This window comes from Aquarana catesbeiana, linkage group LG01 (assembly GCF_042186555.1).
Source record: "Aquarana catesbeiana isolate 2022-GZ linkage group LG01, ASM4218655v1, whole genome shotgun sequence".
Lineage (NCBI taxonomy): Eukaryota > Metazoa > Chordata > Amphibia > Anura > Ranidae > Aquarana > Aquarana catesbeiana.
Window position 1 is genome coordinate 832906237 of NC_133324.1, and position 13107 is coordinate 832919343.

Sequence of the window (13107 nt, forward strand, 5' to 3'; positions counted from 1 at the left end):
CTAAACTGAGTAATGGTTTCTTTACAGTTAGAGTGGTAAGGATGTGGAACGTCCTTTCCACAGTTAGTGGTGTCAGTGGGGAGTGAAGATAAATGTAAAAAATGTTGTGATGTGTTTCTTGGCAAACATAATTTACAGGCATTAGGAAAATGGTAGTGACATACACACAAAAACACTTATGCCACGTACACATGACCGGTCTTTCCGTCGGACCGAAGTCTGATGGTCTTTCCGACGGACTTCCGCTGAAACAGACTTGCCTACACACGATCACACCAAAGTCTGTTCGTTTAGAACGTGATGACGTACGACGGGACTAGAAAAGGGAAGTTCAATAGCCAGTAGCCAATAGCTGCCCTTGCGTCATTCTTGGTCCGTCGGACTAGCATGCAGATGAGCGGTTTTCCCGATAGGAGTCCGTCGGAAAGATTTGAAACTTGTTCTCTTTCTAGGCCCGTCGGAATTTTCGAAAAAAAAAGGTCCAATGAAGCCCACACACGATCGGAATGTCCAACGGAATGATTCCGTCAGACCTTTTCTGACGGAAAGTTCGGTCATGTGTACACAGCATTAGGCTGAACTGGATGGATCAGTTATTCAACCTTACCAACTGTATAACTATGTGTAGTTAGCAATATTAAAAGATTCTTATGGACATTTACAGTAGGAATCTAGAACCTAAAAACATTACCAGCAGTAAAACTCAGTATGGGTTCCACACTTACTAGTTCACTAAAATATAGTAATGTTTTTAAGACCAGTTGGTTAGCGCCTGAGAATTTTTGAGGTACCCCATTTACCCTTTGACTATGTGTGTTCAGTTTTAACTTTGCATACATCTGACGCTATATAACTACTGTAAAAGTGGCCTTCATGCTTTTTTTTTTTTTTTCCTATACAGTCCACTCGTGAAATTTTAAGTCACCACTGCGGTAATCTTGGAGACGCTCTCAGAAAGGAGAATGACTTTGCCTTAATTATCGATGGCAAGTCCCTCAAATATGCCTTGACGTTTGGAGTAAGGCAGTACTTCCTGGACCTGGCCCTGTCGTGTAAAGCTGTCATTTGCTGCAGGTAAATCTTCTCAGCAGCACTGTGCTCTCTGCAGGCTGATCTTCCTAACTAGGGAAACAAAGATGCTGCTAATAACAAGGATGTATGTAAGCATTGATGTCTGCTCAAAAATGAAATAATACTCATTTGTTACTTTTGCTCTGTAATCTTTTCTCTGCTGTAACTGTCTTTCAAGGCCAAAGGAGGTTAAAAAGTTGCGCTTAACAGTATTCTTTTATTGGTTTACTAGACAGGAAGTAATGTAATGTGCAACTTGGAAAATACTTTATACCACCTTCATATGAAATATTTTCTTACCCCTCAGGGGGCATATCAGTGCTCATAAAATGTTACATATTTTTGTGGTTTTTCAGTATGTGGTTTTAATGCTCTCTTGGTGTTTGCGCTGCTTTTTCTTTTTTATTACCTGGATGCCCTAAAGTAAACCTGTTATAAAAGAACACATAGGCTCTCTCTGCCGACCTCTCATTATGAATATGCTAGCTGCCTGGCTTTTGTGCTTTGAGTCTCTGCAAGTAGCTATGCAGATTACAGGTTCTGATTTCACATGCTGCATACCTGTTTTGTATTATTGAGTTAGCCAGGCAACAAGTATTTTTAAAGAGCGGTTCGCCTTGGCAGCTTCTATATTTTTCAGTACAGGTCCCTGTGATGGAGAGCTCCAGAAAATATCTTCAGAATGGACTGTGGTATGTATGTGTTAAATACCCTATATTTCTGTCCTTTTTGCGATAAAGCCCTCCGCAAACTCCAATGGGAGCGCAGTGAAACTGTTAACTGCTTCAATCCCTGTGTATTCTGCTATGGGTTTCAGTTATTATTGGAATATAATTGGCTTCTGTAAAAAGTTTCTAGAACCCCTTTTGGGGAGACTAATTTTAATTGATGCTGCGCCATCGGATGGTCAGCACAAAGCTGTTTGTATCACTGGGCTTCCATCTAAGTTTTTGGAAAGGACAGCACAAATTTTTATATATATATATATATATATATATATATATACACGCACACACACATACACACATACATACATATACACACACTATATTGTCAAAAGTATTGGGACGCCTGCCTGAACTTTGATGGCATCCCAGTCTTGGTCCGTAGGGTTCCATATTGAGTTGGCCCACCCTTTGCAGCTATAACAGTTTCAACTCTTCTGGGAAGACTGTCCACAAGGTTTAGGAGTGTGTCTATCAGAATGGTTGACCATTCTTCCAGAAGCGCATTGGTGAGGTCAAGCACTGATGTTGGATGAGAAGTCCTGGCTCACAGTCTCTGCTCTAATTCATCCCAAAGGTGTCCTATTGAGTTGAGGTGTAGGCCAGTCAAGTTCCTCCACCCCAAACTCACTCACCCATGTCTTTATGGACCTTGCTTTGTGCACTGGTTCGCAGTCCACGTTGGAACAGGAAGCGCCATCCCCAAACTGTTCCCACAAAGTTGGGTGCATGAAATTGTCTTGGTATGCTGAAGTCTTAAGAGTTCCCTTCACTGGAACTAAGGGGCCAAGCCCAACCCCTGAGACTAAGCCTGGGAGGCAATTAAAGTTCTTGTGTGTGTAAAGGCAGGCGTCCCAAAATGACATAGTAAAAAAAAATATATACAGTATATATAATTGTGTGTGTGTGTGTGTATGTATATGTGTATATATATATATATATATATATATATATATATATATATATATACACACACACACACACACACACAGTGGATATAAAAAGTCTACACACCCCTGTTAAAATGTCAGGTTTCTGTGATGTAAAAAAAATGAGACAGCTAAATCATTTTAGAACTGTTTGCACCTTTAACGTGACCTAAAAACTGTACAACTTAGTTGAAGGACAAACTGAAATCTTTTAGGTAGAGGGAAGTAAAAATAAAAAACGAAAATATGGTTCCATAAGTGTGCACACCCTTAAACTAATACTTTGTTGAAGCACCATTTTTATTTTATCACAGAGCACAGTCTTTTTGGATATGAGTCTTATCACCATGGCACATCTTGACTTGGCAATATTTGCCTGCTCTTCTTTGCAAAAACATTCCATATCTGTCAGATTGAAAGGACATCTCCTGTGCACAGCCCTCTTCAGATCACCTCACGTATTTTCAATCGGATTCAGGTCTGGGCTCTGGCTGGGTCTTTCCAAAACTTTAATCTTCTGAGGATGCCATTCCTTTTATTGATTTGGATGTATGCTTTGGGTCGTTGTCATGTTGAAAGATGAAGTTTCTCTTCATGTTCAACTTTCTAGCAGAAACCTGAAGGTTTCGTGCTAATATTGACTGGCATTTGGAACTGTTCATAATTCCCTCTGCCTTGACTAAGGTCCCTGTTCCAGCTGAAGAAAAACAGCCCCAAAGCATGATGCTGCCACCACCATCATCATGCTTCACTGTGGGTATGGTGTTCTTTTGGTTTCATCAGACCATAACACATTTTCCCACATGCTTTTGGGAGACTTCAGGTGTTTACTTGCGGTATACTTACCTTGTCCCCAGGATCCTGCAATGTCCCCCCCACTGTGTCTGCAGGCTCTGTGCTCTGCCCCAATGTCCTGTGTGCCAGGCTCTGTTCCCTGCGAGCGTCGAGACGCACGGGGGCGGAGCCTGGCAGCAAATTTAAAAAAGTGAAAATTCATAACACATACAGTACACTGTAATCTTACAGATTACATTACTGTATGAAATCATTTCACATCCCTTTTGTCCCCAGTGCTTTGTCCAGTGCCCTCCATGCAGTTTTATATTATATATACTGTTCTTTCTGCCTGGAAACTGGAGATTGTCCATAGCACCCAAAAAGTGTCCCTTTATGTCAAAAGTAGTTTTAGACCAGCTAGAAAACAGCGATAGTAAATTAGAACACTTGAAGAATTGAGCGATAGTGAATTGTGGGGAAATTTATTTTATTATTATTATTATTATTATTATTATTATTATTATTATTATAATATTTTTTATAATTATTTATTATATTATAATTTATGATTTTGTGTTTCAAACTTCATCATACCAGGGATATCTACTAGACTCTTGTTTGGACAGATTTAAGCGTGTTATTACTAAGAATTACAGGCCTACAATATAAAACGCCAAATTTCTATGCAAAATAATTGTACCGCTTTGAGACGCAAAAATCTGAAATAATCATACCGCCAGGGAGGTTAAATGACAGGTGTATACTGACTCCTATTTAACATGAGTTTGAATGTGATTGCTTAATTCTGAACACAGCTACATCCCCAGTTATAAGAGGGTGTGCACACTTATGCAACCACATTATTTGTTTTTTATTTTTACCCCCCCCCCCAAAAAAAAAAAGATTTCAGTTTGTTTTTTAATTGAGTTGTACAGCTTATAGGTCACATTAAAAGTGGGAAAAGTTCTGAAATGATTTATCGTTGTCTAATTTTTTTACATCACAGAAACCTGACATTTTAAAGAGTTGTGTAGACTTTTTATACCCATTGTGTGTTTTTGTTTTATATATATATATATATATATAGATGGAATTCATTTTTTTTTCTATTGATATACTGTAAAATCTTTGTTTTCTAAATAACATTTTTTTAGGCAGGGTGCACTGATTTCTACACAAAGGGCTTTTTGGGTTTTCTACGAAGAGCACAGCTCAGAAGATGTTTTTTTCAGATTATTCCTCTTTGATTAAGAGTTTATAGAGGCTTCTAAATGGAGCAGGAAAGTGGAGAGGGTATGAAAGTTTGAAACTTTGACTTGTGCATTGGAGACCAATTCAGACTTACCAGGGCCATTGCAGGGCATTCACACACTATGTCACAAATTGAGGCATCCCAATTATTTTAATTGGGCAGCTGACCAAAAAACGCACGAGACCCCCCCCCATTGCAGGGCATGCCAACTCATGGTATGTGCATTGTGGTGTGCTCTTTTGCATTGGCCACTATTGTATACTGTACTGCGCTGTTCACAATGAATGGCACAGCACATGCCACCTCCATATGTTGATGCGCATTGCAGTAACATATTATCCTAATACTTAAGATTGTATTAAAAAATTCACATCCGTTCAGGATTGTTTAGATTTAGGTTAGTCGTGATAAAAATAGGATATACTGTATTTAAAATCACCATACCTTGGAAATCAGAGTTTACAGCTGGAAGCACTCATAAACTTGCATTTTATACATTTTTGCCCATTACACCAAAATCGTACAACATCTTGTACTGCTTTTAGAGAAAAAAAAAGGCACAAAGACCAGTAATCAAACACGAAGAGACTATAATTCTATTACAATCTGTGTAGTTTACACGCAGATTGCACAGCAAAGAGCGTAAGTGTGATTAAGACATGAATATAGTTGTTCCTTATCCATGAACGCTAAGAAATACATAAAGTAATGTGTAAGTTCATCATCTTTTACTTCTGAGTTATTTCAACTTGTGTCAAAACTGTGCTGTAGGCCTCATCTATTTATATGTATTTAAAGATTAATTTAATATGAACTGAGGTTTAGCAGTGATTACGCTTTTAAATGAAATTCCCTTTGCAATTTTCGAATCCAAAATTAACAAGTTTGATAGATGAATGTCAGGCAGATGTTTAAGTAAATGCAGCAATGGGAAGTCCCATGTCTGCAATGTAATGAATTTAAAAATAAATAATAGAATGCACGTTCCACCTGCGCCTCTGTGTTATGACATTTTTGCATAGGAAAAATATGTTTGCTGATTAATCTCCTTTTTCGAAAATGCTGAAATGTTTGTGCTCTCATAATGTGTACATGTTGCTATATGCAGACTTTAAAATCCTTCTGCATTCCTATATAGGACCATAATAGTGGCTGCTTTCCATATGTCACATTAACTTTCATAGTGGTGATTCTTTCTTTACTCTGTTTCCATTTTATCTCCTCTAAAATACTCATACCATTAAATAAAAGCTTGACAGGAAATTAGGAATACATGAATGGCAAACACCCAATATCTATTGACCAACTTTAGACATGACCTGACCTGCACTAAACATAAAGGTTGTTTCCAATCAGGAAAAGTAGATGTAAAAAGGAATGATGTCCTTTTTTTATCCGGATTGTGTAAGAACCAACTCTACTTTCAAAGTCTGAGTTTTCACGGCTGCTGTCCAGGAAGTGCTAGAGAGTGTGACGTGAGAGAGGAACTAATAAGTGCGTACAAAGCCTCTGTACATAGGTAGTGTACCATGGGGTAGGAAAAAGAAATGGTGTGGATCTCTTGAATGTTTCTGGATAATCTAGGTGTGCTGCTAGAGTATTCACATGCCTCATTTGATTACTTACTGTGCAACATCCCTGTGTGATACACCAAGGTGGATAGTGTGGGGAGATGGGGGGGGATTGGGAACACATTGCCAATATACAAATCTGTGAGCAGTAGAAATTAGTTTGGATGCCCTCGGAACCAGGGGCGGATCCAACGGGGCAATTGCACCCCCCGAAAATATCACTGCAGTCCACTCCCGACAGAGTTTCTGTCTCTCTCTCACACATCAGTATAATTAGCCTATCAGTGGCGCTGAGAGAGACTCCTTGCTGTGGTGATTACGCCGCGCTGGACCTGGAGAAGAGGGAGGAGGTGGGTGGAGCTGCTGTCTAGTGTTTCCTGCACTGGTTGCTAATGCCTGGGCCGCCTGGCTTGTAGCAACCAGTGACGTCAGTCACGTCGGAGGCTGGAGCCGCTGCTGGGGAGGAGGAGAACCCCAGCATTCATAGTGGCACCTTCTTCGTTCTCCGCCCCCGAGTGTTGGCTCCACCCACCTCCTCCCTCTATCTTCTCCACAGCACGGCGTGAGCACAGGAAGAAGTGACTGTGTGTCACCGTCATCTGATGCTGCCGGCTGCACCTGCTAACGGATCCTGCTCCTCTCCATTGCTCCTGCATGGGAGCCCCTCCCCCCCACCAGAGCACCAAAATAATTTATAAAAGTGAGTAAAAGAATTAATGAATGTGCAAAATCTTGTGTGCCATACTGCCATTATTTATGGAAAGCAAATGCTGCCCTTTTAGTCTTGTTTAATCTAAACCCCTTCAGCTCCAGAAAGTTTTACCCCCCCCCCCCCCTCATGAACAGCCCATTTTTTGCAATACTGCGTTGCGTTACTGTAACTGACTGACAATTGCGCGGTCCTGCAACACTGTACCCAAGTAAAGTTGATGTCCTTTTTTTTTTTTTTTTCCACTAATAGCACTTTCTTTTGGTGATATTTTATTTTTTGTGATATAAGCAAACTGACAATTTTGAAAAAAAAACAATATTTTGACATTTTTTTCTATAAAAAAAAATGTCTTCCTCAATTTAGGCCAATATGTATGTTTGGTAAAAAATCCCAATAAATGTATATTGATTGGTTTGCACAAAAGTTATCGCATCTACAAAATAGGGGATAGATTTACGGCATTTTTATTTATTTTTTTCTAGTAATGGTGGCGGCAATCAGTGATTTTTTTTTTTTTTTTTTAGCGGGACTACAACATTGTGGCGGACAGATCAGACACCTATCTGACACTTTTGACACTTTTTGGGGACCAGTGACACTAATACAGTGATCAGTGCTAAAAATATGCACTGTCACTGTACTAATGACACTGGTTGGGAAGGGTTAACAACAGGGGTGATCAAAGGGTTAACTGTGTCCCTAGGGGGTGCTTGCTAACTCTGTGGAGATGGACTCACTAGATGAACAGAGTGATCCGTGTTCCTGGTTTACATCAGCAGACCGCTGTTCTATCTCTGTGGGGAGCGATTGCAGGTGGCTGGCGGATATCACTTCCCCCCCGGACTCGCTGATTGGCTCCCCCTCTGGCCAATCAGCATGCGTGCCTATGCTGGGTATTGCACAAAATGGCGTACAGGTACACCTTATTTTCTGCCAGTGCCCCTCCTGAGACTAGACTCTGGATCCGCCCCTGCTCGGAACTTCTCTCTATCCAAACAGAAGTTGTGCATTTTTTTTTTTTTTTTAGTTCACTGAGCTGCTGGCAGGGTCATTCCCTTCCCGCAGCACATGTAAGGATGTTGGAGATGTCAGTGCCCTTAAGTGGACATTGTCTAAATATGTGCCCATATAAGGGCAGTGACATCACCAGCATCCTGCCCCTTTGTTTACATGTGCTGCACTGTGATGAATGTCTTGACCCACACCTGATTGGACTAAACAGAGCGTGACTGATATTTGGCTAGAGATGAGTTTGGAGGACTTCCATGCTCATCTCTAGTGAGCAGTTCAGGGTTCCCAGAACACCAGGTTCTAATCAATGAGAGTTGTTTTTTTTTTTTTTTTTTTTTTTTTTTTTTTTTTTTTATCATTAGCATAGCTGTGCTGGAGTGACAACATAAGCACTGAATTTAACTGTGGGGTTGATTTACTAAAAGTGGAGAGTGCAAAATCTGGTGTAGCTCTGTATAGAAACTAGTCAGCTTCCAGGTTTTTTTTGGCAAAGCTTAATTGAAAAATCTTTAGTTAAAAGCTGATTGGCTACCATGCACAGCTGCGCCAGATTTAGTACTCTCCAGTTTTAGAACACCCCCCTTGTGTTCCCTCTATGCACTTCCAGTCTTCAAGGCGTTTTTACCCTTTAGGATGCATTCACTCCAGCTTGGTCCACTGTGGTGTGTCCAACACCTGTTGGATCAGGGGCAGCCCATTCATTTGAACGGGCTTCCTGAAGCACCACAAGGAATAAAAAACTATGCATTCAGCTTTTTTGGCACTGCAATGCTTCGCATTGGGAAGGTGCATTGGGGTGCCTCTCAGAATGCTCATTACCGCAGCATAATTATGTGAATGGGTCCTATAAGTATACTTGTATGAAAGTTATTAAACTGCCAGCAAACCTTAAAATGAAACACTGGTTTTTGTAGTGAAAAGCTGTCCCCTCCAGGTCAACAGTTTACATTGAAAAGATTTTATGAAACCTTATTGCAGACTCTTACCTGCTTCCGTGCTGGGGAAAACTACACTATAATTTAGTTTCTAGAAAATATCTCTTGCTAAACCTTTTTTTTTTTTGTGTGTGTGTGTGTGTGCTTCTGGAACAAAATATATTATCTGTCACTTATAAACAAATACAATCACTTAGTTTCATCTGAAGGGTATGTCTGCACCTAGACATGTAGACAAGTTTGATCAAAGAGAGCGCTCTGTGCTTCTGCTTCAGTGAGAAGGTTTTTTTTATTTATTTAATTATTGGAAAGTAGGAACATATTTTAACTGTTCAAAAAGATGGCAAATATATGTAACCATAATGAACTTGATAACTGCATGTGATGTCTCAGAATTATCAGTGCACAAAATATACTTTTATTAGAAGCTCTAATTGAGCAGGGTTTTAACCACTTTCCAACCCGCCACAATAATTATACTGCGGCGGGGCAGACTGCAGGCACAATCACGTACATGTACGTCATCGCGCCCTCTCCGCAACAGATTGCGAGTCCCAGTACCTGGTCACCTTCGCGTGCGTAATCCCATTAGGCAGTTCGGGATCCTTGGCATACAACTCTGGCTCCGGATGAGGTTTTCTAAGAGTACAGAGGATCTTGCACAAAGAGCTAATCTTGAGCAATGCCACCAAGGTTAAAAACAAGCCTTATGTACTTTTATGAACATTTATTTTTGGTTATGAGTGCAGCATCTCTTGTATTTTTCATGGGGTTGTTTCTTTTGAATTATTGCAGGGTGTCCCCCCTTCAAAAGTCTGAGGTTGTGGACATGGTAAAGAAACAAGTGAAAGTCATCACTCTAGCTATTGGCGATGGAGCGAATGATGTCAGCATGATCCAAACTGCCCACGTTGGTGTTGGTATAAGTGGGAATGAAGGACTACAAGCTGCAAACTCCTCTGATTACTCCATAGCACAGGTATAACCTTATAAACAAAGACAGTTCCTATAACCAATCTGAACTATGTTGTGCTGCACTAGGGCTTCTGGGTTGGGACATGCTTACTTAATCTTATTTTTTTTTTAAATATATATTTTTTTTAAAGCAAATATTAAGTAGGTTCTGCTTTTGCCACCAAAACAGTCTTGACTAGTCAAGGCATGAATTTCAAAGTAACCTACACATGAATGGCAGGACCCAAGGTTTCCCAGCAGTACATTTCCCAAAGTATCACACTGCCTCTGCCGGCTTACCTACTTCCCATACTACAATTTGGGGCCATATCCTTCCCCAGGCAAATGACGCACATGCACCCAGCCATCCAAATGATTTAAAAGAAGACTTCATTCATCAGACCAGGCCACTTCCTTCCATTGCTCCGTGGACCGGTGCTGATGCTCTCATGCCCATTGAAGGTGCTTTTGGCTGTAGACACGGGTCAGCATTGACACCCCGACCAGTCTGCAGCTACGCAGCCCAATACACACCAAACTACAATGCCCATTTTTTCTGCTGTCAACACATCAACTTCAGGGACAACATGCTTATTTGCTGCCTAATATATATATTAGTGGATATAAAGAGTCTACACACCTAGGAATCTAGGATGGAAAAGGACCTGGGGGTCCTAGTAGATGATAGGCTCAGCAATGGCATGCAATGCCAAGCTGCTGCTAACAAAGCAAACATAATATTGGCATGCATTAAAAAGGGATCAACTCCAGAGATAAAACGATAATTCTCCCGCTCTACAAGACTCTGGTCCGGCTGCACCTAGAGTATGCTGCCCAGTTCTGGGCACCAGTCCTCAGGCAGGATGTACTGGAAATGGAGTGAGTACAAATATTGGCAACAAAGCTAATAAAGGGTCTGGAGGATCTTAATTATGAGGAAAGGTTGCAAGCTCTGAACTTATTCTCTCTGGAGAAGAGACGCTTGAGAGGGGATATGATTTCAATATACAAATACCGTACTGGTGACCCCACAATAGAAATAAAACTTTTTCGTGGCCACTCATTAAAATTAGAAGAAAAGAGGTTTAACCTTAAGCTGCATAGAGGGTTCTTTACTGTAAGAGCGGCAAGGATGTGGAATGCCCTTCCACAGGCGGTGGTCTCAGCGGGGAGCATCGATAGCTTCAAGAAACTATTAGATAAGCACCTGAATGACCGCAACATACAGGGATATACAATGTAATACTGACACATAATCACACATAGGTTGGACTTGATGGACTTGTGTCTTTTTTCAACCTCACCTACTATGTAACCTGTTAAAATTTCAGGTTTCTGTGCTGTAATAAAATGAGACAAAGATAAATTATTTCAGTACTTTTTCCAACTTTTTCAACTCCAGTTGAAAAACAAACTGAAATCCTTTGGGGGCGGGTTAAAAATAAAAAAATATGGTTGCATAAGAGTGCACATCCTCTTTTAACTAAATGTGATTGCTTAATTCTGAACACAGCTACATCCCCAAAATCATGTTAAATAGGACTCGGTACATACCTGCTATCATTTAGCCCTGGTTTACATTGGAGCAGGTCAAATCGCATGCCAAATCGGCGGTAATTGTCGGTAATGGCACCGTCCGAATCGGTGCAACGCCACACTGATTCCCAAAAGTAGTTTTTGTACTATTTTTGGTGACTTCGGGGTGCCATTTCCATTGACATCTGTGCAGAAACCTGCACAGATGTCTCTGAAATCGCCCCCAAAGTTGGGACTGACATGCGGGAATGAAATTGTGCGATGAACACGATTTCATTCCCGCTTTCAGTGTGAACCTGGGCTTTAAGTGCCTCTGATTAACCCCAAAGAAAGTTCAACTGTTCTAGTAGGTCTTTCTTGACATTTTCTTAGTCGCATCCTACAGCAAAAGCCATGGTCTGCAGAGAGCTTCCAAAGCATCAGAAGGATCTCATTGTTAAGTTATCAGTCAGGAGAAGGGTACAAAAGAATTTCCAAGGCATGAAACTCCATACGCACTCAGTTTTTCTGCTGAGTTTTTCCTTCAGATTTACCAAAACCATAAAGTGAAAGTGCCTGCCTGATTGCATACACATTGAAACTCCTAAGGTTTGACCTCATATTATATGGTTTTGGTAAACCTGAAGGAAAAACTCAGCAGAAAATCTGATAGTGTGCATGGGGCTTTAGATATACCATGAAACACAGAAAAGACAGTCATCAAGTGGAGAAAATATGGCACAACAGTGACATTACCAAGAACTGGACGTCCCTCCAAAATTGATGGGAAAGACGAAAAGTGAACTGGTCAGGGAGGCTGCCAAGAGGCCTACAGCAACATTAAAGGAGCTGCAGGAACATCTGGCAAGTACTGACTATGTGGAACATGCGACAACTATCTCTCGTATTCTTCATATGTCTGGGGTAGAGTGGCAAGACGGAAGTCTTTTCTTACAAAGAAAAACACACAAAAATTTAAGCAGTTCTGAATACTTTCCCCACTGTACATCCAAATCAACAAAGAAATGGTTTCACCAGAAGCAGGTTAAAGTTTTGGAATGGCCCAGCCAGAGCCCAGACCTGAATCCAACTGAAAAATCTGAAGAGGGCTGTGCACAGGAGATGCCCTCACTATCTGACAGATTTAGAGTGTTTTTGCACAGAAAGATGGGCAAATATTGCCAAGTCAAGTTGTGAGATGCTAATAGACTAGTACCCAAAAACACTGTGTGCTGTAATAAAATGAAAAGATGCTTCAACAAAGTATTAGTTTTAAGGATGTGCACACTTCTGCAACCATATTATTTTAGTTTTTAATTTTTACCTGCCTCCACCTAAAAGATTTCAGTTTGTATCATTTCTTTACATCACAGAAACCTGACATTTTAACAGGGGTGTGTAGACTTTTCATATTCACTGTGTGTGTGTTATATGTATATAATATATTATGAATTACTATGATTATTGCAGGCTGTGTACTTCCAAAATAGATTTAGCCCTCTCTATTTGTCCAGATCACCAAGACTAAAAGTGATGGAAAATCCAAAATTTCTGCATTGTCTCTGGCACAGGAGATAATAAAAAAATCATCCAATGGGGACACACGTTTGGTCACAACTGCCTGAGAGAAAATTCCCCTCACTTTGTGGTGATTT

General features: G+C 40.5%; 1 protein-coding gene across 7 annotated transcripts in view; it reads left to right on the forward strand.

Annotated features, from left to right (window-relative positions):
• ATP8A1 (ATPase phospholipid transporting 8A1) overlaps nucleotides 1-13107 on the forward strand; it is a 339326-nt gene that overhangs the window by 266513 nt on the left and 59706 nt on the right. For all 7 annotated transcript variants that reach the window (XM_073608500.1, XM_073608506.1, XM_073608505.1 and 4 more), the window contains 2 exons: nucleotides 902-1074; nucleotides 9779-9962. In XM_073608500.1, the coding sequence (XP_073464601.1) occupies nucleotides 902-1074; nucleotides 9779-9962 (357 nt within the window). The remainder of the gene's footprint in view (nucleotides 1-901; nucleotides 1075-9778; nucleotides 9963-13107) is intronic.